The 26980-nt window shown below is 32.0% G+C and overlaps 1 protein-coding gene across 2 annotated transcripts in view; it reads right to left on the bottom strand.

The window, feature by feature from the left end:
* The window catches only part of LOC127724004 (bromodomain and WD repeat-containing protein 3-like), a 65889-nt gene that overhangs the window by 35816 nt on the left and 3093 nt on the right, over positions 1–26980 (bottom strand). For both annotated transcript variants that reach the window (XM_052230737.1, XM_052230736.1), the window contains exons 6-16: positions 22402–22497; positions 20604–20764; positions 19781–20002; positions 16771–16871; positions 14361–14532; positions 13409–13545; positions 11090–11234; positions 6406–6540; positions 5611–5739; positions 3795–4020; positions 2227–2514 (exon numbers count right to left, since the gene is read on the bottom strand). In XM_052230737.1, the coding sequence (XP_052086697.1) occupies positions 2227–2514; positions 3795–4020; positions 5611–5739; positions 6406–6540; positions 11090–11234; positions 13409–13545; positions 14361–14532; positions 16771–16871; positions 19781–20002; positions 20604–20764; positions 22402–22497 (1812 nt within the window). The remainder of the gene's footprint in view (positions 1–2226; positions 2515–3794; positions 4021–5610; positions 5740–6405; positions 6541–11089; positions 11235–13408; positions 13546–14360; positions 14533–16770; positions 16872–19780; positions 20003–20603; positions 20765–22401; positions 22498–26980) is intronic.

The following is a 26980-nucleotide window of genomic DNA, read 5'->3' on the forward strand; positions in this document are numbered from 1 at the left end:
ATGGAAATTTGTTGTTTACCGTGCCCGGAAATTTAGAAACGATCCTGGTAAACTTGTCGATCCGTGATATAAACTTATTCTAAAAGGTTACCAATTCAACACTGTAATTAGATCATTGAAAATTGTTTTATTGGTATCAATATTGATTTTGTTGTCAGTAAATTAAAAGCAAACTAAATATTATTGTTATATAATTCATATACACATTCATGGATCTACAATCTGTCAATACCTGTATCTTGGCATTACACAAGGTCGTGTTTTTCCTCTGACTGTTTATGACGTCTATACACTAAATCCATTGGATGTTGGATGCGTACAGATTGATAATTTAGTCTTAGATGCATGATTTTTTTATTACTTGTAATTGGCTTTGAACTAGCTGTCAGTAACTTCGAGTACTCTCAGATCAGTACTTAGTGTCTTTTTGTTGTTGGGATATACAAGTACCTGGCCACGTCCACTCTGTGTTTTTGTTAGATGTATGTTATTTGTATCCATCTGATGAGTTAAGCCTTTTTCAACTGATTTTTATAGTTCGTTCTTATGTTGTACTGTTACACCACTGTCCCAGGTTATGGGGGGGGGTCCCGCTAACATGTTTAACCCCGCCACATTCTGTATGAATGTGCCTGTCCCAAGTCAGGAGCCTGTAATTCAGTGGTTGTCAAATGTTGAAGTTTTACATATTTGTTTTTCGTTCATTTTTTGTATATAAATTAGGCCGTTAGTTTTCTCGTTTGAATTGTTTTACATTTGTACGTCATTTCGGGGCCTTTTATAGCTGACTATGCGATATGGGCTTTGCTTATTGTTGAAGGCCGTACGGTGACCTATTGTTGTTAATTACTATGTCATTTGGTCACTTGTGGAGAGTTGCCTCATTGGCAATCATATGACATCTTCTTTTTTATATTCGCTACATGTACACTCGGTGATATTTTTAAAATTTTATATGGAATTACACTCCTTTCAAAATCGAGGGTCCGCCCCTAAAGGTAAGAGTACTTTTGAACTGTGCAGTATATCTGAGGTAGTAAATGCACAACTTTGCTGTGCATTATCTAGATTATAGCACAGTAAGAACAAAGAGATTTTACTCATGTCATGTGTTAAGTATCCATAGGACAGTATGACACGCTTAAAATATCAAATTTTCATGTTCACTGAATCGCAAATTATGGTTCAAATTCCTAATTTGGCATACATTTCAAAAAGAACATGTCATAATGAACATGTGTATAGTTTCAAGTTGACATGAACACAACTCCATTGTAATTTAATCTATCTTAACAAACAGAATAAACCTAGTATCAGACGGACGGACTGACGGACGGCAGCACAGACCAAAAAAGATTATGCCCCACTACCGTAGGCGGTACATAAAAATCCTAGTCACAAAGGTAAGAATGGCCAATTTTGTTTGAGGCTGATATTCAGACGATCCCCAGTAACAGCTATTCTAATTTCAATGTTCCCTCATTGTTGCACGTGACAAGAAGCCTTGATATTAGAACAGGCTCTGTAGCATAGCTGATGCACCTAAGCCTCACATTTAACAAAACAAGTTGAATAATTGCAACTAATGCACGAAGATACCAATGTAAATGACGAGTAATTTTTTCAAAGTTGAATGGAATATTCGGTGTCTTCGGCTATGCACATATCTCGTCAGGAAGATTTTCTATATGTCGTTCCTCAAAATACAGATTTTGTTTCGTTTCGTTTCTCAATTTACATGTTTCGTTTCGTTTCGTCGTGTTCCATTCGTTTCGCTGTGTTTCGTTTTGTTTTGCCATGTTTCGTTTCGTTTCGTTTCGCTCTGTTTGGTTTCTCACTTTACCGGGACCCTCATATATTTCACTTGAAAATGTCGTTCGTGCAAAATCTCCCCCTCAGCTGTCATAGCTGAGGGGGAGATCTCCCTCTTTGAAGGTTTCAGAGGTTGGCAGGTATGGCAAAAATAGCAACAACATAATATAAAGCTGTTAAAAAAACCAGTAAAACTCTTTAACTGATAATCATTTTTGTAAAATATTTTCCTTTCATTTTTTAACTTGAGCAGACTTATCTTTTTTATTGTAATATCCACAATGAGACAATATTCTTATATTGAAAATTTCCATGACCTTGAACAGTCTGGTATTCTAGAAACGTCTGTTGTGGAAATTAGGTGGGTTTTTGAAAATAGCATCATGCTACGGACTGTGTAAAAAATCTAATTACCAGAATTTGATCTATTCACTCTTAGTTGTGCCCCTGGAGGAGGGGGAGAAGCCAATGGTGCCCCTCCCTGCTGTATTATCCTATTATCTTGCTGCCTCTGTAATTCTCTTATCATTCTATCTATACTGGCCTGTCCAGATGGTCCACCTGGAGCGTGCCCTGAAGAGCCTCCTAGAACATGCCCTGGCAGTCCAGCTGGCGCTTGCCCTGGTGGTCCACCTGGAGCATGCCCTGATGGTCCAGCTCCTCCTGCCTCTGGTTCTACATCTCCTAATACTTCCTGTTCACCTGAATAAAAGATAAATTTCAAAACTCAATCAACAACTCCTTATTTTTTTCTTGTTTGATTCAGTTAATTAAGGTAGATAGGGTGTCTTCCTCCATCTTGGATTTTGTAATACCTGAAAACAATCGGTCTAGATCTTTAATAGAATATGCAAATTTTGAGAGTAGTAGGTAATTCATGTGTAAGAATTTTCATTTCAATATAGAAAATGACATGTTTTATCATATTTATGGTTGTATTTTACAAAAAACAGAAAACTTTTGTTTGATTCAATTTTTTCCAACTTTGCCACATAAGGGGAGGCAACTCAAATGTAAGGGCAGATAATTCAGATAAAGGTACTTTTACAATAGAATGTGTTAGGAATTTACCTATTTTATTATGTAGCAAGAAAACGAGTCCGGTGACCCCATTTTTTCTTTTTCTTATCTGAAAGCATAATATTAAAGCTATCTTCTCATATTTTATCTCAAAATTCTATGGTGTAGTTTTCGTTTTATGGCAGAAAATTGGGTTTTCCATGCATAATCTATACAAAATCTGTTAATTTTGAACAAGCTGTAGCGTGAAAATAAGCCCCGTGACCCATTCTTTTTATCATTTTTTTTTAAAAAGCTTGATATAAACTACATTTTGGCAAATTATTAAAAAATTCTATGGATTATAATTTAGACACCCCATCTACCTTAAAATTGTACGATCAATGCTTTTATAAAATAAGATTTTTTATACAAAATAAAATTCAACAATACATTTTAATGTTCTTTTTGTCTTAAGAAATGTACACACACATTTGGTTTTAAGTCATCTCTCGAGAGACCAACTTACAACCATTTTTTACACCATGCACCTAACATGTAAAGACAGAGATGCTAACCACAACACCAGATTAAATCCTCAATAAAGGAAGTTTCACTGAGGTAGTTTTACCTTTGCTTGTCATGAAAGCTTTTTAATTAGCACCTGTCTGTTACATGCACTGTGTTTGATGTGATCGGGACCTTTTGTTACTATGGTTTAAATCTACTGCAGGCATATGGATCTATATTATGAAATCAATAAAATTTTGAATTCTTATATAGATTTTCTGCCTATGAAAGTTTATATGTAATGAATCTTGACAGTTCATCATCAAATCTAACCTAATTGAAAACAAAACGTAATGATGTAAATAAAAGACAAAGTGGAAAATTTATTCTACATGCCACTTAACTTTCTTATAAGGATATTAGTTTCTTATAGGAATACAATTACATTCAAGCAAAATGGTTTATACGCTTACCTTCTTCATTAACTCCCATCTGGGGAATTAACTGATCGTCCCTGTTATGTTCCCTCCCTGGGACTAGTTTCTGTAATCTGGGAGGGTAGGGATTACCATCGATATCAACGAGGAAGGGAGGAGGCATCAGATGTGGGGGTTGTTGGGTCTGCTCATCCAGAACATAATTATTAGCATCCCTCATTAGGGGTCTATAGTCTGTATGGAAAAATAATTCTTGAGGAATCTGAAATTACAGAATGTATGAAAAAAGTTCTTGAGGAATCTGAAATTACAGAATGTATGAAAATAATTCTTGAGGAATCTGAAATTACAGAATGTATGAAAAGTCATTAATTGATCCTGAAATAGCAATAATAGTAAAATTCTTCATTCCTTTTAAAATTATGTGATTTAAGTTAGTAAGTGAGGGCTGTTCCATTACATAGTACCCAGGGAAGGCACTTTGAAAATGGGGTATACTATAAGGCAAGTTAAATAATTTCACATACTTTTTCATGGTACAAAAAAATATTTGACAACCATGATAGTTGAGGTTCCAGGGTCCTATGTATGTTTGTATGAAACAGTACTGAATAGCTGTATAGGATTATACAGTTTGGTCATTTAAGTGAGGATATATCATATGGGATGTAACTGTAATGTCATAATTGACAGATTATATAAAATAATTATCATAAACTGTTATCACAGAGATATGTCTCGCCTTTTTGTAATTTTGATAATGCAAATGTTGAAATTAAAATAGCAATACTTTAACATGTAAGTTATGCAAATATTCAAAGTCGATGAACCATGACTGAAGGTACATGGCTAAACAATCTCCATGGAATGAGATGTGCCAATGCTAATACAACTGCATACCAAATATCATTGACTTATTATAAGTCGTTCCCTTTAAACAAACCTAAACACAAACATTAACTTGTAAACTATGTAAAAGTTTCAAAGTCAATGAACCATGATCAGGGGTGGGGCTATATAATCTCCATGGAAACGATACTTGCAAATGCCAATAAATTTGCATACCAAATATCATTGACTTAACTTTAGCAGTTCATCTTAAACTGATCTAATCACAAACTAATACATGTAAACTAAGCAAAAGTTTCAAAGTAAATAGACCATGACTGAAGGGGTGGGGCCAAATATTCTCCATGGAAATGAGATGTGCTAATGCTTATACAACTGAACACCAATTAACATTGGCCTACCACTAATGGTTCCCCTTGAACTAATTTAATCACAAACTAATACATGTTAACTTAGCAAAATTTTCAAAGTCTAAACACCATGACTAAGGGGGCGGAGCCAAATAATCTCCATGGAAATGAGATATGCCAATGCTTATACAACTGCATACCAAATATCATTGACCTATCACTATTGGTTCCCCATAAATTGACCTAATCACAAACTAATACATGTAAACTATGAAAAGTTTCAAAGTCAATAGATCTTGACTGAGGGGGCAGGGCCAAATAATCTCCATGGTAGTGAGATGTGCCAATGCTAATACAACTGCATACCAAATATCATTGACCTACCACTAGTGGTTCACCATGAACTAGACCTAATCACAAACTAATACATTGTTGACGCCGCAGCCGCCGGAAACAGCATACCTATGTCTTGCTTTTTGACTCCGTCAAGGCGAGACAATAAAAACCAAACAAAACTAGAAATAAATGAGTTCTTCTCTTTTAAGTCTCACCACTTCTCCCTATCAGTTTCAAAAAGAGAAGTCACTTCTCCCTATGATTCTGATGTAGTGTGAGACCTGCAAGGTCACTCCTTTCAATGTTTAAAATGTTACCTTTTTATGTATTTCACTACCACCAAATCCAAAATTTAACATATGACCATGAGAATCTGTAGCAGCAAAGCTTAAACCATCAGGACTAAACTTACAGTCAAACATAGACCCATGCCCTTGGCCTTCAATCTACAAAAAATGAAAATATTTAACAGTGATAAAATTGATTATATCGATTGATACAGAATCCCAAGGAAAAACATAATCCTTTTAGTATATCACTACCAAAATTAAAGTTAACAAAATCATTTTATACCACTTTAAAATCTATTTAAACAATTATGGTCTATCCTAGTATCTGCAAGATTCATTCACAGCTTTTCTATGATCAGGGAGATTGAGAGATTGACATATGGTACAAACACTTGTTTATTTTTGAAAACCATATGTTGACCTCTAGGAGATTTTTCTGTAAACATGGTATGTTGTGTCATTGATTGCTGCCTCATTGAAGTATATCCCTCATCTCATATGTATATTAAAAGTCATGTTCATCAGTTGTACAGGAAACAAACAAGCACTTTGTAAATTTCACAAAAAAATCAAGACCCTATTTTTAGGAAACTCACCTTTTCTGTCCAAATAGTTACCAAATAAACTTGTAATCAGTCTTATGTAGACAAAACATGCATCTGGCATACTAAATTATAAGCCTGGACTCTTTTGTGAGTTTTTATTAAATACATACCATTTACAAGCAATTAATATAAAATGCACCAAAAATAATACCAATTTTTAAGACAAAATCTCGTTTTAATCTTTATAGTTCAAAATAAACTGACATCAAATACATACCATATTAAAGAAACTTTTGATTTTAACCCCTTTCTGAATATCCCAGAGTATCACATGACCATCGTGACCAGCACTGAGGATGACTCTAGGATCCCATGGGCTACATTCCAATACAAATACTTCATCTTCATGGTACTGAAATATAACAAGCAAGTAATGTAAAATTGGTATGTATTTGTCTACATAAGACTTATTAACATTAAATTATTTTTACAATTTAATATAATCCTGATAATAGATGAAGGCCATCTTTAATACAATGCACTGTTCATAAGAGGATGCTGATGATGTTTTTACCCTCATATTTCAAAAACTATTTTAAATATTTTCATTTTTCTTCTGATATACTATAAATTTAAAAAAAAAAAGTCCATGCATTAACTATTGTGATTGTTTAACAAAGGACAAAGATGCAAAATTAATTATTGCTATGTAAGAAAATGCTGCATACAAATAATGCTATCAAAATTCAAAAGTTAACTTTTTAAAATCCAGTCGCAATTTTCCCAATTATAAAAACAATGCTTAAATTTTTGAATTTACAGTACTACTTTCCTTCTATTGTATTTAGAAAATACAAAATCTAGTTTGGGAAAGGCACACCCTTTAAGTCGTAGCTATAGAGTTTGTTCACTTAACATGATTAGATGATGATATTGTCAATAGTGCTTATCTGTTGTCTTAGCTGATTGTATAACATATTGTCAATTCAATTAAGAAATTAAAGAACCTTTGTGAGCACGCTCACATACCCCATGCCCCCACATTGACATTGAGCAAACAAAATCTCACGAGATGCCTAAGTGTCACAGACTCATAATTCCTACAAAAATCAATTGATAAAAATTTCTTGTGGATATGCACATTTATATTATGTCCTTATTATCTACAAAGTTTCATGAAATTCTGTGGTGTGGTGTCAGATGAGTTGCTGTGACAAGAACAGGACTGACGGACTGTAGTATATTGAGGTCACAAAACAGGACTGACGGACTGTAGTATATTGAGGTCACAGTCTCACAGAACAGGACTGACGGACTGTAGTATATTGAGGCCAAAAAGTTCAAAGGGGCATAACTCCTAGAAAAAAAATTGAATCATAATTTCCTGTCGATATGCACATGAACATAGTATGTCCTTATTATCTACAAAGTTTCGTGAAATTCTGTTGTGTAGTTTTAGAGGAGTTGCGATGACAAACTGTTGCAGTAGTATATTGAGGACAATAAGTGCAAAGGGGCATAAATCCTAGAAAAAAAATTGAATCATAATTTCCTGTCGATATGCACATCTACAAAGTATGTCCTTATCATCTACAAATTTTCATGAATTCTGTTGTGTGGTTTCAGAGGAGTTGTGATGACAAGAACAGGACTGACGGACTGTAGTATATTGAGGCCAATAAGTTCAAAGGGGCATAACTCCTAGAAAAAAAATTGATTCATAATTTCCTGTCCATATGCACATCTACATAGTATGTCCTTATTCAGTCAGGGGACTTATTGAAATAAGTGATTTTTAAATCACTTATTTAAGTAGCAAATTCGAAGTTTTGTCACAAATTCTGATTTTGTAGTTTTACCAAAATTTTAAACACATAGGTTTAGATAATATCTTTTCATTTGTAAAATTGAAAAAAATGAACTTTTTGCTTCTTTTAAGCAGCAAGGTTTATGCCTTTGATGCAATCATTTAGAAGCAAATTCTATTTTAGTTGAAAAAATGCTATAAAAATGGCTGTACATAATGAACTGATACTTTCTTAACAGATTTTTCCCAGCAGTGGGAGTATTTTTCCTGTAAAATTCAAGGTTTCATCTTATAGATTATGTAATAAAATTCTACTGTTCGCGATCAAAATTTCACTGTTAGGGGGTGTTGAAATTAGTGGGGGTTATTAAAATAATGATACTTAAAGAAGTGATTTTTTGGAAGGAAATTGAGGTATGATACTTAAACAAGTGATTTTTATGTCATTATTTTCGATTTAGTACAAGGTCATCACCTGACATGACCCGGTCATCCTATCAACACAGATGTTGGTTCTGATAATTTTAGCAACATAATTAGTCCCTGGATCATTAGTATTCTATATTTAAAGCTACAATACAATTAAATCACTTAGTCTAGTGATTAATTTGTACTAATTCAATAGGTGATTATTAAAGAAAGACAACTCTTACTTCCAACCTTTATGGACATAATGTTACTTGAATCAGTGATTTAGAAAATCACTCATTTAAGTAAGTCCCCTGACTGTTATTATCTACAAAGTTTCATGAAATTCTGTTGTCTAGTTTTAGAGGAGTTGTGATGACAAGAACAGGACTGACGGACTGTAGTATATTAAGGCCAATAAGTTCAAAGGGGCATAATTCCTAGAAAAAAAAATTGAATCATAATTTCCTGTCGATATGCACATCTACATAGTATGTCCTTATTATCTACAAAGTTTCATGAAATTCTGTTGTGTAGTTTTAGAGGAGTTGCGATGACAAACTGTTGCAGTAGTATATTGAGGACAATAAGTGCAAAGGGGCATAAATCCTAGAAAAAAAATTGAATCATAATTTCCTGTCGATATGCACATCTACAAAGTATGTCCTTATTATCTACAAATTTTCATGAATTCTGTTGTGTGGTTTCAGAGGAGTTGTGATGACAAGAACAGGACTGACGGACTGTAGTATATTGAGGCCAATAAGTTCAAAGGGGCATAACTCCTAGAAAAAAAATTGATTCATAATTTCCTGTCCATATGCACATCTACATAGTATGTCCTTATTCAGTCAGGGGACTTATTGAAATAAGTGATTTTTAAATCACTTATTTAAGTAGCAAATTCGAAGTTTTGTCACAAATTCTGATTTTGTAGTTTTACCAAAATTTTAAACACATAGGTTTAGATAATATCTTTTCATTTGTAAAATTGAAAAAAATGAACTTTTTGCTTCTTTTAAGCAGCAAGGTTTATGCCTTTGATGCAATCATTTAGAAGCAAATTCTATTTTAGTTGAAAAAATGCTATAAAAATGGCTGTACATAATGAACTGATACTTTCTTAACAGATTTTTCCCAGCAGTGGGAGTATTTTTCCTGTAAAATTCAAGGTTTCATCTTATAGATTATGTAATAAAATTCTACTGTTCGCGATCAAAATTTCACTGTTCGGGGGTGTTGAAATTAGTGGGGGTTATTAAAATAATGATACTTAAAGAAGTGATTTTTTGGAAGGAAATTGAGGTATGATACTTAAACAAGTGATTTTTATGTCATTATTTTAGATTTAGTACAAGGTCATCACCTGACATGACCCGGTCATCCTATCAACACAGATGTTGGTTCTGATAATTTTAGCAACATAATTAGTCCCTGGATCATTAGTATTCTATATTTAAAGCTACAATACAATTAAATCACTTAGTCTAGTGATTAATTTGTACTAATTCAATAGGTGATTATTAAAGAAAGACAACTCTTACTTCCAACCTTTATGGACATAATGTTACTTGAATCAGTGATTTAGAAAATCACTCATTTAAGTAAGTCCCCTGACTGTTATTATCTACAAAGTTTCATGAAATTCTGTTGTCTAGTTTTAGAGGAGTTGTGATGACAAGAACAGGACTGACGGACTGTAGTATATTAAGGCCAATAAGTTCAAAGGGGCATAATTCCTAGAAAAAAAAATTGAATCATAATTTCCTGTCGATATGCACATCTACATAGTATGTCCTTATTATCTACAAAGTTTCATGAAATTCTGTTGTGTAGTTTTAGAGGAGTTGCGATGACAAACTGTTGCAGTAGTATATTGAGGACAATAAGTGCAAAGGGGCATAAATCGTTGAAAAAAAATTGAATCATAATTTCCTGTCGATATGCACATCTACATAGTATGTCCTTATTATCTACAAAGTTTCATGAAATTCTGTTGTGTAGTTTTAGAGGAGTTACGATGACATGAACAGGACTGACGGACTGTAGTATATAGAGGCCAACAAGTTCAAAGGGGCATAACTCCTAGAAAAAAAATTGGATCATAATTTCCAGTCGATATGCACATCTACATAGTATGTCCTTATTATCTACAAATGTTCATGAATTCTGTTGTGTAGTTTCAGAGGAGTTGCGATGACAAACTGTTGCAGTAGTATATTAAGGCCAATAAGTGCAAAGGGGCATAAATCGTAGAAAAAATATTGAATCATAATTTCCTGTCGATATGCACATCTACATAGTATGTCCTTATTATCTACAAAGTTTCATAAATTTCTCTTGTGTGGTTTCAGAGGATTTGCATTGACAAGAACAGGACTGAGGGATAGACAGACAGACGGACGGAAGAGGCAAAAACATTATACCCGACCCAAAAAATTTCGTGCTTATTGGGTGGGGTATAATAATTTACTAAAGAATAAAGTTTATTAGAGATTTTAAATGGGTAGGCCATATTTTCATGAAAATTTTACTCTAGGGGAGAAAAATATAGGCTCTTTAAACTGGTAAAATTAGACATAAACCAAAGCATGTTAATTATTCCGATTGTATAAGCAAAGTTTCTTAAAAAAAAACATATACAAAAAATTTACAAAAAACACACATTAACAATTAAGAAGCAAAAATATGAGATTTTTCTAACCATAAATTAGTAATTATATTGAAACAAGAAAGCATCTTCTACCTTAAGTATATGTAATAATTTTCCAGAACGAGAGTCCCAAACTTTTAATGTACAATCTGTAACGGCTGTTAAAACATATCTGTCATCTGCATTCCATGCTACCATGGTTACACCATACTTAATTTTATCTTCTTCTGAGGTAGGTCTGCAACATAAATATGGTTAAAATACTTGCATTATATCCTTAAAAATAACACTTGTTTGAGGCAACTTAAGTTAGAGAACGGAAACTAAAAATTTTGCATTTTTTTCCATTTATAAAAGGGCATAACTGGAGAATGGTTAAAGTGACCCCTCCAAATTTCAAACTTGATCTTTATTTTGTGGTAATAAGCATTGTGTATAGAGATTTTAAATGGGTAGGCCATATTTTCATGAAAATTTTACTCTAGCGGAGAAAAATATAGGCTCTTTAAACTGGTAAAATTAGACATAAACCAAAGCATGTTAATTATTCCGATTGTATCTTGATCTGTGTTTTGTAGTAATAAGCATTGTGTATAAGTTTCATAACATTTGGTTGAGACAAACTTAAGTTAGAGAATAAAATTTGGTTGAGGCAAACTTAAGTTAGAGGACAGAAACTAAAAATTTTGCAATTTTTCCATTTATGAAGGGGCATAACTCTAGAACGGTTAGAGTTACGACACCAAAATTCAAACTTGATCTGTGTTTTGTGGTAATAAACATTGTGTATAAGTTTCATAACATCTGGTTGAGGCAAACTTAAGTAAGAGAGTGGAAACTAATAATTTTGTAATTTTTCCATCTATAAAGGGGCATAACTCTAGAACGGTTAGAGTGATGCTACCAAAATTCAAATTTAATCTGTATGTGGTGGTAATAAGCATTTTGTATAAGTTTCAAAACATTCAGTTAATGCAAACTTAAGTTAAGGAACGGAAACTAAAAATTTTGCATTTTTTCCATTTATAAAGGGGCTTATCTCTAGAACAGTAAGAGTGATGCCACCAAAATTCAATCTTGATCTGTGTTTTGTAGTAATAAGCATTGTGTATAAGTTTCATAACATTTGGTTGAGACAAACTTAAGTTAGAGAATGGAAACTAAAATTTTGCATTTTTTTCCATTTATAAAAGGGCATTACTTGAGAATGATTAAAGTGACCCCACCAAATTTCAAACTTGATCTTTATTTTGTGGTAATAAGCATTGTGTATATGTTTCATAAAATTTGGTTGAGGCAAACATAAGTTAGAGAACAGAAACTAAAAATTTTGCAATTTTTCCATTTATGAAGGGCATAACTCTAGAACGGTTAGAGTGACGACACCAAAATTCAAACTTGACCTGTGTTTTGTGGTAATAAACATTGTGTATAAGTTTCATAACATTTGGTTGAGGCAAACTTAAGTAAGAGAGTGGAAACTAATAATTTTGTAATTTTTCCATCTATAAAGGGGCATAACTCTAGAACGGTTACAGTGATGCTACCAAAATTCAAATTTGATCTGTATGTGGTGGTAATAAGCATTGTGTATAAGTTTCATAACATTTAGTTGAGGCAAACTTAAGTTAAAGAACAGAAACCAAACATTTTGCATTTTTTCCATTTATAAAGGGGCTTATCTCTAGAACAGTAAGAGTGACGCCACCAAAATTCAATCTTGATCTGTGTTTTGTAGTAATAAGCATTGTGTATAAGTTTCATAACATTCGGTTGAGACAAACTTAAGTTAGAGAACGGAAACTAAAAATTTTGCAATTTTTCCATTTATAAAGGGGCATAACTCTAGAATGGTTAAAGTGACGCCACCAAAATTCAAACTTGATCTGTGTTTTGTGGTAATTAGCATTGTGTGTAAGTTTCATAACATTTGGTTGAGGCAAACTCAAGTTAGAGAACGGAAACCAATTTTGGGACGTCTGGACGTACATTGTACGTACGTACATACGGACAAGGGTAAAACTTAATGCCCCCTCCGCTACGGCGGGGGCATAAAAAATTACACATATCAAATAGAATGCATCAGCGTTAGTTTGAAACTACTTTTTCATGTTTCCTAAACATCAAGTCTAGTACTCAAAAGGTGTTAGATGGAGTTAAAAATCCTTGTTTAAATCAATCTCATTTTGTGTAACACATTTTTGCCATTTTGGCAGTCTAAATAATAAGTTATCCAATATAACAGAAAACAAATAGGAATTGCATGCATGATCTCAATATAAAATAATTTTGTTTCTCCAACTACCATTTTAATGGAATAACCCTAAACAAAATTATAAAGTAGTTTAAATATTGCAGTAGTAAAAAGGTCATTACATTAACTTAGGTTAAAGAATGGCAATTTATACTCACTGTAACTTAGTTGCCATATTGAGTATAATAGACTTCCATTCCTGCCTATCATATCGCCAAATTCTGGCTGTGCCATCACAACTCCCACTGACAAATCTCTCTCCTGTATTACAATAGCATATACTGTCTACCCTCTCCTACAGAAAAAAAGGCGCATTATAATAATAACTCAATTTTCTACTTGTTGATTTCTGGTGCAACATATTTCATTTACCATCCTTTCTAACATTGTCTAAAGGCATTAATAACCTCAGTAATAAGGTCTCTATGCTACAAGGATGAGATTGTATTTGAGATTAGTCAATTCCTGAAAACTCCAGATTTTGAAACAAGTTATATACCTTCCATTGGAGCAGTATTTGTTCACTCTCGTGGTGAGCTATGCAAAAAGTAATTATTCCCTCTAATTACCATTTCACATTGTATTTCAACTTCTAACTTGTTATCCAACTCAAGTAAAAGCTGAAATGACTGTTTTAAAGGGTAACATATAACTTGTTAATGATTTCTTACCTGCTATGCAGTTAGCTAGTACAAACTCCTCTTAAAGGGAAGTCGAAATTTATCTTATGAGTCCATTAAGGGTTCATGAAATGCCTTATGAAAATAAGCTATATATATTATCAGTAAAATAAAAGACAGAAAAATATGTCCACAGGGTGAATTATCTCCCTTTGATTGTAGGCTTAAACACATTTTTTCCAGTGATTCTTGAAGTGTAAACTGGACCAATTCCCTCACAAACTTACAAAAGAAGTTTGGTGAACATGCTTTATAAAAAAAAAAATAACCATCAGAAGCACATGGAACTAATCATAACATAGATATCTTAGTAATTATTCAAATCATATAAATATTTTTCAATTGTATTTTATTCCCAATTCAAATATTTTTTAAATGGATAGTATCAAAAATAAAGATCATATTGTCTGTTATATACATGCATACTAACTGTATGAGCCTCTAATTCACAAATCTTCTCTGGAGTTTTTCCATGAACAAAATAAACTCTAACAACATGATCAGAACTCCCTGTGGCAAGGAATACACCACCAGGACTAAATGATGAACACAACATTTGAGCTCCAGCTCGAGACTTTTCAATAAACTTTCCTGGTTTTGATCTGAAGTAAAAACAAATGACATTTTATTGAAAAACAGTAATTAAAGAATATTTGATCAAAATTTATTACTCTGTATGAAGTTTGGATACTGTACTGTAAAAGATAATCTAACTGACAATAGAGTTCATATTCTTAAACCATCTAGCTGAGAAAGACACAAAGTATGCTATCAAAAATATATCAATGAGGGGATGGACAGGGGTAAGGGAACATTGGAATGAGGGGCATGAATAGGGAGTCAGTGGGCAGGAAGTAGGAGTCAGGGGGAGGGAAGCAGGAGTCAGGAGGTGGGAGCTGAGGGAAGAGGGGGAATGAAAAAAGGGATATGCTGGGGAAAAATAGAAGAACAAGAATATTGTGAAATTGGGTCGAATGAAAATTTCGTGCAAAAAAAACAATTGGTATTTCAATAGTTACATTCCATGAAAGTATCCTAATCTTGAAAATTATGTTTCAAATTCTTGTGTACATGTAAATGTTCCAGATTAGTTTCAGTATCATACTTTATTTGAAAAACAGCATGAATAAAATGCTTCGCTGGGCGCAGCTTGATACAACCGCAGAGGTCGAACCCTGAACAGTTGGGGCAAGTATGGACAACATTCAAGCTTGATACAGCACTGAATTTGGATTGTGATTAAATATTTGACACAGCATAGATTTCTGACACAGAATGTGGTCTAAGAACTTAAATTTTTTTAATTTACCTATTCAAACCATATTATTATTATTTGCTTTTATATATAAATCAGAAATAACAAATTTAAAATGGAAAATTTTAAAGAAAAAGAAGAAAAAAAAATCCCTCCCCCAAATTTTTTGAACCCCCATCACCCCCAAACTCAATCCCAGCCTTCCCTTTGTGGTATGGTACCTTGCAGTACAATTTCAGAGAGATCCATACAATTGAACACAAGTTATTATCTGGAAACTAGAAAAATGCTTGTTTTTTGGACCCTTTTTGGCCCAAAATTCCTAAACGTTTAGGGCATTTATTACCCCCAAACCCAGCTTTCCCTTTGTGATATGGAACCTTGTAGTACAATTTCATAAAGATCCATACACTTACACATAAGTTATTGTCCTGAAACTAGAAAAATGCTTGTTTTTTGCCCTTTTTTGGCCCCTAATTCCTAACATTTTGAGGCAATTACCACCAAAATCAATCCCAACCTTTCCTTTGTGGGATGGTACCTTGCAGTACAATTTCAGAGAGATCCATACACTTAACACAAGTTATTGTCTGGAAACTATAAAAATGCTTATTTATGGCCCCTTTTTGGCCCCTTATTCCTAAACATTTTGGGCAATTACCCCCAAACTCAATTCCAGCTTTCCCTATGTGATATGGAACCTTGTAGTACAATTTCATAAAGATCCATACATTTACACACAAGTCATTTTCCTGAAACCAGAAAAATGCTAGTTTTTTACCCCTTTTTGGCCCCTAATTCCTAAAATTGGAGTAAATTACCCCCAAAATCAATCCCAGCCTTCCCTTTGTGGGATGGTACCTTGCAGTACAATTTCAGAGAGATCCATTTACTTGAACACAAGTTATTGTCTGGAAACTAGAAAAATGCTTATTTTTGGCCCTTTTTTGGCTACTTATTCCTAAACGTTTTGGGCAATTACCCCCAAACTCAATTCCAGCTTTCCCTTTGTAATATGGAACCTTGTATTACAATTTCATAAAGATCCATACACTTACACACAAGTTATTGTCATGAAACTAGAAAAATGCTTGTTTTTTGCCCCTTTTTTGGCCCCTCATTCCTAAAATTACGGCAATTACCCCCAAAATCAATCCCAGCATTCCCTTTGTGATATGGAAACTTGTGGTACAATGTCAGAGAGATCGATACACTAACACATAAGTTATGTCTGGAAGTTACAAAAATGCTTATTTTTGGCCCCTAATTCCTTAACTGTTGGTACCATAACCCCCAAAATCAATCCCAACCTTCCTTTTGTGGTATTGAACCTTATGGTAAAATTTCATTGAGATCCATTCACTTAAACTAAAGTTAGCGTGCGAAAACCAATGTGTCTTCGGACAACGACGCCGGACAAGGACGACAACGCCAACGTCATACCAATATACGATTTTTTTGCAGGCTGTTTTCTGCTCCATGGTCAAGGTTGTTGTCTCTTTAAAACATTCCCCTTTTCCATTTTCTATTCCAACATTAAAAAATAATTCAATACATCTTTTTCTTGGTAACATCTAATACATACTCAAATTTGTTAGTTGTAACATTCCAGAACCAAAAACAAACACAGCCATCACCTCCTGTGGACATTAATATTCTATTCTCACCATGTGACTGTGGACAAAACTGTAACAGAAAATATAAAATAGTGTGTGTTGTGTACTGTTGTGCACTATGTGTAATTATTATATCTTGTGGATTAATTATTATTCCTGAGATACAACTTTTTGTTTATTCCGTGGATAAACGAGAACCATGAATTTAAATGTTCAAAGAAGGACAAATTTTTATAGGCTTGTATGCAGACTTTGCCAAAACTACAAATCAAATATCCACGAAAAATTGGTACCCATGAAAATTACTGAATCCTTAGTACACAAATCAACATACCGAATACTACTAAAACTATTTGTGTAGCTTTAACAACATAGAATCAATTTTTACGTGTTTTGACAACAGCTGCTATCTGATTTCTCAAATTCTTTGATTTCTCACACACTTTGGATGTCATTTTAAATGTACATTCTGACTTAAGGACTGCAATTAAAGGTCTGTGCTTGTTTTTCATCAGAATTTAGTTAAAGTGTAAGGTAGATAGATAACTAGCAAGGTTGGGCGGTAAATACCACCCCCGGTATTTACCAGTGGTATTTACCGGTATTTACCGCCCCGGTCAATACTCCTCAAGTGGTCAATACTGGCAAATATTGGACAATTGAAATTTTCATGGTTCTTTTGACAGATTTTACTATCAATGTTAGTTAAATCTTAGTTGATAGGGGAAATTATTTTAACTTTATTCATATGGCATGATTCAGTTTATAAAAAGGATTGATATTGGTATGTTTTATCAACTATTAGCATGAATAATGACTTATTCAGTTCTTATGGGTAATGATATAACATAGTTTAGGTATGGATATAAAATTGCTATATCAGTTATTTCAACATGTATAAAATATATATATATTTTTCTTGAAAAGGTTTGATTTTAACAGGTAAATAGAATTATCAGGGCATTACCTATTATATGGCAAGCAGGTGTCAAAAGTTTATTCAATATTACAACTTTCCCCAAATAAATGTTGACATAACAGGAAAAAAGTCATAAAAGTTATTTTTGAAGACTGTTTAAAACAATTAATTTATTCCTGACTATTCAACTGCATGATAAATATCTTCTAAAACTAAATACAGAAAATGGAAATTTTGAAGGATCTATACTTTGGCTGCTGTTTTTCTTTTTCTTTAATTTTATTCTAATAATCACTGTCCTTGATGTGTTCATGTAAAATTTCAATTTATATAAGAAAAGATAACATTAAAAAAGTCTAATTTTGACTTGAAAACTTTCATATTTTCATGACTAACAGTTATTGAATGTAGGGCTAAATATCACAGGACAGAAAGTCACAATGCAATTTTGAAAGAACTGTTTCTTTGATTAAGAAAAGACTAATTTTTAAGACATTGTTTTATTACATTTTATGAAATTACTGTTAAGAAAACAAGCTGTCATAGCCTTTTTCTTGACTGGCTTCATGGTACCAAGAAATATCTTTTGTAGAATTAATATTTAATAAATCTTCATTTAACCATGTTCATTATCAATCTCATAAACATTACAATGAATTTATTTCAAGGATTTTCCCTTACATATTCAAACACTTGTTAACTAATTAATTGTGACTTTTTGTCCTTTACAATGTAGTAAATAAGTGACTTTCTGTCCTGTGAATATATTTGTCCATTTACCCTGTAGTTGACCAGGTAGGGACTGTATTCAATAGTAATATCTTATCAAAATTTCAATTGACCAGTATTTGCCAGTATTGACCAGTATTTGCCAGTATTTCCCGGTATTTACCGGTATTTACAGCCGGCCTGGTCAATACTAGTATTGACCGCTTTTTTGCCAACCTTGATAACTAGTAATTTCATCAATATGACCATATATATATGGTCCAATAACTCACGGGTGCATTTAATTTAAATACAACACATATCTATATCTATATAAAATTAATATTTAATGTGAAAACGTAGAATATATATTAAACTATAAAACTATTTGGCAATCACTACCAATTTTTTTCATTTTAAAGAAATATTCTCAGGTACAGATGTGTCTTATCTAGGAAATTCAAAATAGGTGTAAGATGGAGTTCCAAAACAGAAAAGGCCCTCTCTCCTTTGATGTGAGAAATAATGTGAAAATATGATGAGAATGTAAAGAACGTATTTGCAAACATACTTTTTCTTTCTTACAAGAAAAATCACATTTAGATATTTTATACATATAGATCTCCACACTGCATCAAGTGTGATGATACATTATTCTCCTTCTAGACAGTTAAATTTTCAAGTTTAAAATGTGAGGCTTGTCAAGTGTTTAAAATGTCAAAATTTAATTGTCAAAGAGTTGAGAAATATTGTCTACTGTGGATTTATTACTATTCATGAGCTACAAGTTTCCTTGATTTCATGGATATAGGGTAACCATGAATTACAATGTTCAACATAGTACAAATCTTATATAGGCTACAGTGACCTATAGTTGTTAATTTCTGTGTCATTTGGTCTCTTGTTGAGAGTTGTCTCATTGGCAATCATACCACATTTTCTTATTTTCATAGTATGCATAATTTGGGAAAAACAAGATCATACAGCAACAATAATGACATTTTCAGTTAACTCCACAAAAATTGGTACTCCAAAAAAATTACTGAATCAAATATGTTGTGGTGGAATCTGTTCATCTAATGATTTTTAGATAAGTGAGCAAAGTTTATCTTTCTTTTTCAATTATCTGTAAAATGATAGTGTTCTTTAGTGCGATGTCATCAGGCAATATGGCCTTTTTGGTGACATCACAATACCGAATTCAGAGGAAATAAAGAAAATTGACATCATGACAGAATTTGACCAATAAAAAAGTGAAACCAAGCAAAACAAACTTCGATGATAAAAAAATAATCAAATGTTCGAGGGAAAGCATAAATCATCTAAGAAATAAGAAAAAATTCAATAAATACCTGTAAAGATGTTATCATTCCCGTATGAGCACTTAAAACAGCCAAAGGAGTTTTTGTTCGTAAGCACCAAACACGAATAATTTTATCACAACTACCAGATGCTAATAAAGTATTTTCATAATTAACAGCAATGTCAGTTATTTCAGAATTATGTCCCCTTAGAGTTGCTAATAGTCTACTGTTTTCAGCATACCAGATTTTTATTAAAGCATCATCAGCACCCTGAAATATATCAAAATGTAAATGATAAATGAATAGTATCAAAAATAACACTGAATTTCTTTTCTGTACATGAAACTGACAATTTCAGTTGCTAACTTATACATCATTTGGTATGTAGTGGATAGTTGTCTCATTGGCAATCATACCACATCTTCTTATTTTTCTAATGTTTGTAAATTTAGAATGTATATACAATGCTAAGTTAATTTTTCTTATGAAAGACTTAAAAACAATCTATTAATTCTTTACTTAAATGAATGTTTTACATTTGAATCTACAAATGTATTTTTGGAAAATGTAAGTTCTAAGCCAGGAACATGACAGTGATTTTTAAATTCATTTAATCTTTTAGTCATTATGATATATATTGGAGTTTGCAATTTTCGATGTTTATGGACATAATGGCCTTTGAAATTACCTTTGTATTGGTTAACATTGCTATTTTCAAATCTCATTCAAAGACCTGTTAGTGATGGTGTAGATATTATGCACCATTTCAAATGAAAGCATGTCATTTTTCACTAATAATACCAAAATATTTTCTATCATTCCATGTAAAAACTAAGCTGCACTATAAATTCTAGTTACGAATACTACTTACAGTAAATATATATTTTCCTGTTCTATCAAATGCTACACAATAAACTGCCGCCAAGTGGCCTAATTTTCTGGCATGCAGTGCCACTTTGACATAGATATGATTTGAAAAGGTATGGTCCAATCTTGAATGTCCAGACATCTCTCTGCCTTTTAATACATGGCCTGTACAAAGCATTAATATCATAATAACAAATAAAAATCAAAGATAAGCAATATTTTGAAAAGTGAACAACAAAAAAATCTTTTGTGATTGTGCTTGTATGCAATTAGAATATTTCTATCACAAGGCCTTATGGTAGTATTCTTTTTGTTAAACTGTTCATTTAAATAAAGTTATAGACACAGGTACGCTTTGATTCCCAAAGCTTTTCAACTGTAATGTCAAGAGTAAATCAATGATAAAAAAAAAAACAGTTGTTTATTGTGACTGAACGTACATCTACATGTCAGATGTAATTGAATGCACAATTATTGCAAGTATGAGTTTTTCATCAAACAAATAAAAAAATAACATGATAAGAGGAATACTAAGGTTTTTTAGAGGTTGAACCTAATTCTGATGGTATATATGTATCAATATAAGTAACTGGTGGTCATCTGGATTCCATATTGATATGAAATATTGTTTATGATTTTTACAATTATAGTTCTCTATATAGTTTTATTATTTAAAAAATTCGTAAGGGTTCCGCGGAACCCAGTGTCTCGTCTACTTTTGCTGTTAATCGCAGGCTCAACAAAAATGAGGAAAAAAATTAATTATAATATTCCTCTCTATACTATCTTTTGATTGTAAGTAGCTTCTGTCCAAGTTTGGTAAAAATCCAGGATAGTTTATGAATCTAATAAATGTTTTAAAAACTTAAAGTGCAGACTGTATGTAATGTTAACTGGAAGAAAAACTAAGTCCATTTATAGGTAAAATACGGAAAAAATGGAATTTTTTTTTTACTTTTTTACAAAATTTACTTCTGGATACTATCTTTTGATCATAAACAAGCTTCTTTCCAAGTTTGGTAGAAATCCAGGATAGTTTAAGAAAGTTATTAAAATTTCAAAAACTTTAACCACAGAGTGAATGTAATGTTTCTTGGCAGAAAAACTAAGTCCATTTATAAGTAAAATACGGAAAAAATGGAATTTTTTTTTTTTACAAAATTTACTTCTGGATACTATCTTGTGATCATAAACAAGCTTCTTTCCAAGTTTGGTAGAAATCCAGGATAGTTTAAGAAAGTTATTAAAATTTCAAAAACCTTAACCACAGAGTGAATGTAATGTTTCATGGCAGAAAAACTAAGTCCATTTATAAGTAAAATACGGAAAAAATGGAATTTTTTTTTTACAAAATTTACTTCTGGATACTATCTTTTGATCATAAACAAGCTTCTTTCCAAGTTTGGTAGAAATCCAGGATAGTTTAAGAAAGTTATTAAAATTTCAAAAACTTTAACCACAGAGTGAATGTAATGTTTCTTGGCAGAAAAACTAAGTCCATTTATAAGTAAAATACGGAAAAAATGGAATTTTTTTTTTACAAAATTTACTTTTGAATATTATCTTATGATCATAAACAAGCTTCTGTCCAAGTTTGGTAGAAATCCAGGATAGTTTAAGAAAGTTATTAAAATTTCAAAAACTTTAACCACAGAGTGAATATTTGTGGACGCCGCCAACGACGATGACGCCGACGGAATGTCGGATCGCTATGTCTCGCTTTTTCCACAAAAGTCGAAGGCTCGACAAAAATGTCTAAAATTTGTTGCAAAAAATTACACTTGATATTATAATACACTTACCAACATTTGGGATAACAAGATTGTTTGGAGGTAGAAGTGGTCTCTGATGATGCATCACAACATGAGTAACTGGTGGCCATCTTGGATTTAATATGGCTATAAAATATTATACCAAGTATAGATGTATAATATATCTATGGTGTCAATATAAACATAGTCTAAGAATATCAATCTCAAATGTAAATATAAACCTGTATGCAAAATATGACTGTTTTTGGACCCTTGATGGAACAAAACATACTATAATCATTGTGATTGTGAGCATTGAGAGGGTTAAGATTGCATCAATTTGCACTTAGAACTTAAATTAAACATTACACTTAATATTTTAAAGTCATCCAGAGCTCATACTTAAGTTCTTTTTTTGTTTCTGACTTACAGAGGTCAAATTATGTAGTATGATAAAAATGTGTTTACAATTTTGGACTTGTCCAATTCAGAAAATGACAGATTTGTTTACAACAACTAATATTTCATTTAACGGGTTTTAAAACACGTTATATGACTTTGAGTCCATCGTATATCACCTATGAGAATAAAATTTCTCAGAATTAACGAGGATCTGTGCTTTCTATCATGTCTATAATTAATGATCTTATAGAACATTTTACTATAAAATCCAGTTAAAAATCAGTTTTAGAGGGTTTTAAATTTTCTCTGTTTTTATGCCTCTCACTCATATTTTCCAGCAGAAATTAAAGCTTTGCCTAACAAAGTTGTCACAATTTCATGTAGATGCATGACCATTTTATATTTGTACATGGGGTCTTGAAAATAATCAACTTTGGTAAGATATTGTCTTGAAGAAGTCAATATTCGCACAATATATTGATTCATATTAATCATTACATGCTTAACATTTATTGACATGTTGAAGTCATTTTTTGTTTAAATATAAAGGGCAACAACCATATAAACAAGTTTAGACAACTATGAATCAAAAACAAGACTTATTTATCATGTTTATGTCTGAGATCTGACTGTAATTGTAATGTGTTGAATTGAGTTATTTCCCTTTGTCCATAAAATTTTAGGTATAACTGATTGATTGTTGTTTGCTAAAAGCATGGTTTTCAAGTTTGAAAAACAAGATGTACACATCATTACTTACCCCTTACAATCTGTTTTACAAATGTAAATTTCTCATTATAATTTTTTTTTCTTACAAAGCAAATTATAAAGCCAAATTTATTGGAATGTTTTCAAGTCAAAAAAAAATCAGTAATTGGACAAAATGAATCTTGTCTTGCATATTTTGTGGCTTTGCCATTAGTAAAATATTGTTAACTGGGAGTAAAAATATAATTTATCACACTGATCGAATACTTAAAGCAAGAAAATTGTTCTTATCTATATCTTTTTATCATTCTTTGAATCACTGATGGATTGATTTCATGTATTCACAATAACATTTCACATTCCTCTTAGGCAATATGTTTATTTACTAATCTGCAATGATGTAAGGAGTGAAAATTGAAAGATTCTAATTGAACAGATTTTCATTCTGATCTGCACATGAGGCATATTTCCAGATTCATAAAATTTGAAGGTTTTAAACCAAACAAGGTGCTTTGAAAACTCTGAATGAGACTAACATGTGTCAATCTTAACACCTTTAAAACAACCACTATGAATGTAAAACTGGTTGAACCCAAACCCATTTTGTAACTGTGTCAAGCCAAGCTAACTGGACCATGTGTAGTCCAAAACTTCTGAGCAATCACGAATTAGACCATCTGTTGTTTATCTTTGTTTTTGATTACATGTATTCACAATAACATTTCACATTCCTCATGTTCCTCTTAGGCAATATTTTTATTTAGAAATCTCCAATGATGTAAGGAGTGAAAATTCAAAGATTCTATTTGATCAGAGTGGCATTCTGATCTGCAAATGAGGCATATTTGCAGATTCATAAAACCAAACAAGGTGCTTTGAAAACTCTGAATGAGATTAACATGTGTCAATCTTAACACCTTTAAAACAACCACTATGAATGTTAAACTGGTTGAACCCAAACCCATTTTGTAACTGTGTCAAGTCGTTCATCTTTGTTTTTTCACTGTTTTTTTAAGTCAAGTGTTGGTAGTTGGTGTGATCTCTTGTACCATACAATATTTTTGGTAATGAAAGAACCTTAGTGAGCGCGCTCACATACCCCACGTCCCCACATTATCATTGGAGAAATAAAATAAGTGTAACATGTGTAAGAAAAAAAAATTGTATCAAAAAAAAAAAAATTGAATCATAATTTCCTGTCAATATGCACCTCTACGTAGTATGTCCTTATTATCTGAAAAGGTTTCATGAAATTCTGTTGTGTGGTTTGTGAGGAGTTGCGATGACAAACTGTTGCAGTAGTACATTAAAGTAAATAATTTCAAAGGGGTGTAACTCCTAGAAAAAGAATTAAATCGTAATTTCCTGTTGATATGCACAACTACATAGTATGTCCTTCTTATCTAAAAAGGTTTCGTGAAATTCTGTTGTGTGGTTTGAGAGGAGTTGCGATGACAAAAGGTTGCAGTAGTATATTGGGCAAATAAGTTCAAAGGGGCGAATCTCCTGAAAAAAAAATTGAACCTTATTTTCTTGTCGATACGCACATCTCATAGTATGTCCTTATTATCTGAAAAGGTTTCATGAAATTCTGTTGTGTGGTTTGAGAGGAGTTGCGATAACAAACTGTTGCAGTAGTACATTAAAGTAAATAAGTTCAAAGGGGCGTAACTCCTAGAAAAAGAATTGAATCATAATTTCCTGTCGATATGCACAACTACATAGTATGTCCTTATTATCTAAAAAGGTTTCGTGAAATTCTGTTGTGTGGTTTTAGAGGAGTTGTGATGACAAAAGGTTGCAGTAGTATATTGGGCAAATAAGTTCAAAGGGGCGTAACTCCTAGAAAAAAAAATTGAATCATAATTTCCTGTCAATATGCACATCTACGTAGTATGTCCTTATTATCTGAAAAGGTTTCATGAAATTCTGTTGTGTGGTTTCAGAGGAGTTGCGATGACAAACTGTTGCAGTAGTATAATGGGCAAATAAGTTCAAAGGGGCGTAACTCCTGGAAAAAAAATTGAATAGTAATTTCCTGTCGATATGCACAACTACATAGTATGTCCTTATTATCTAAAAAGGTTTCGTGAAATTCTGTTGTGTGGTTTGAGAGGAGTTGCGATGACAAGAAACAGGACTGAAGGACGGACGGACAGACGGATGGACAGTTGGACGGGTCAAAAACATTATACCCTCCGCAACTCGTTGCATGGGGTATAATTACTGTCATTGTTTTTTATAAGTTACTATATATATTAATTTCAGCTATCCTTTATCTATCAAAGTAAATTTATGTATGCATTTATTTCAACTGCCTCTTAATCATTACTGATTACATAATTTGCAATAATTCAAAATATTCATTTCTTAAAATCAGAAATCCTTCTTGTAAAAGTAAGTTAAAAATTAATCCATTTGTTCAAGTATTTTAAATTATCTCCCGTCAGTTTTTCCTTTCAAAAATTTACTTTGATAAAAAAAAGCTTAAACAAGTCAATAATCAAGATCTTTGAGCCTCTGGTGTGACCAAATAACATTTTACACTAATACAAGTTTTCCATTTAAGATCAACCTTACATAAACATTGTAGCAAAAATAATGTAAGAGTCCTTTAAGAGAGATAATTTAAATTATCATCAAAGCCTTTTGTCTATAGGGACTTCTAAACATCTTGGCGCATAAATTAACCATATAAAAAAGTGTCAGTGGTAAGTAATGAAAATTTGGCTTCTAGATTCTGCAAGTCAAAAAATTAATATACATAATGATATAAGTTTTTTTTAACTTGTACAAGTCAATAAACTAAGGGATTTACTTGAGTTCAAAATGTTTACTATTACAAGTAATTTTTTTTATTGTTTGTGCAACTGCTGATCTGAAAATATTTTATAAAAATAAAGTTCTATAAGGCACATCCATTCTTAACATGATATCTTATTAAATCAGTGATTGTTTATTTTTTTCCCAAATCTATAAATTAATTACAATAAGAGTTATCTCCCATCTCTTCATATTTTACAGTTGAAGTACTAAAAAATAAAGACAACATTTGACAATAAAAAAAAATGATGCATGTTTATATAAACATCTGTTACCTTGTTACAAAAATTTTATGTGTTTTTAATCTAAAAAAAATGTTCGACATCAAATATTTATAAAAGTCTATAGTTTCACTAAAAGTTATTTATGTATCTGATATTCAAACTTATGGGTTTTTTAAGGGTTGTAAAAGGTGATGTTGGGTATATGACAATAAGATAATAACACAAGACATTTTCTTTATTAAACTGTTCAATATACTTTTCCTGATTCTTTTTCTGAGATGTGGAGTAAACATTAACCAAACAACAAAAGTCAAAGTTTCATAAATGTTAATATATATATATATATATAATATTAATGATCAACGCCTAAATAGATTGGATGTTGATTGTTGCTATTTTTAGACATTATATAATATAAATGATATATATATTTATGTTATGTGCATTTCAATGTGGTGTTTCCAGTTTTTTAT

This window comes from Mytilus californianus, unplaced genomic scaffold, assembly GCF_021869535.1.
Source record: "Mytilus californianus isolate M0D057914Y unplaced genomic scaffold, xbMytCali1.0.p SCAF_14, whole genome shotgun sequence".
NCBI classification, from domain to species: domain Eukaryota; kingdom Metazoa; phylum Mollusca; class Bivalvia; order Mytilida; family Mytilidae; genus Mytilus; species Mytilus californianus.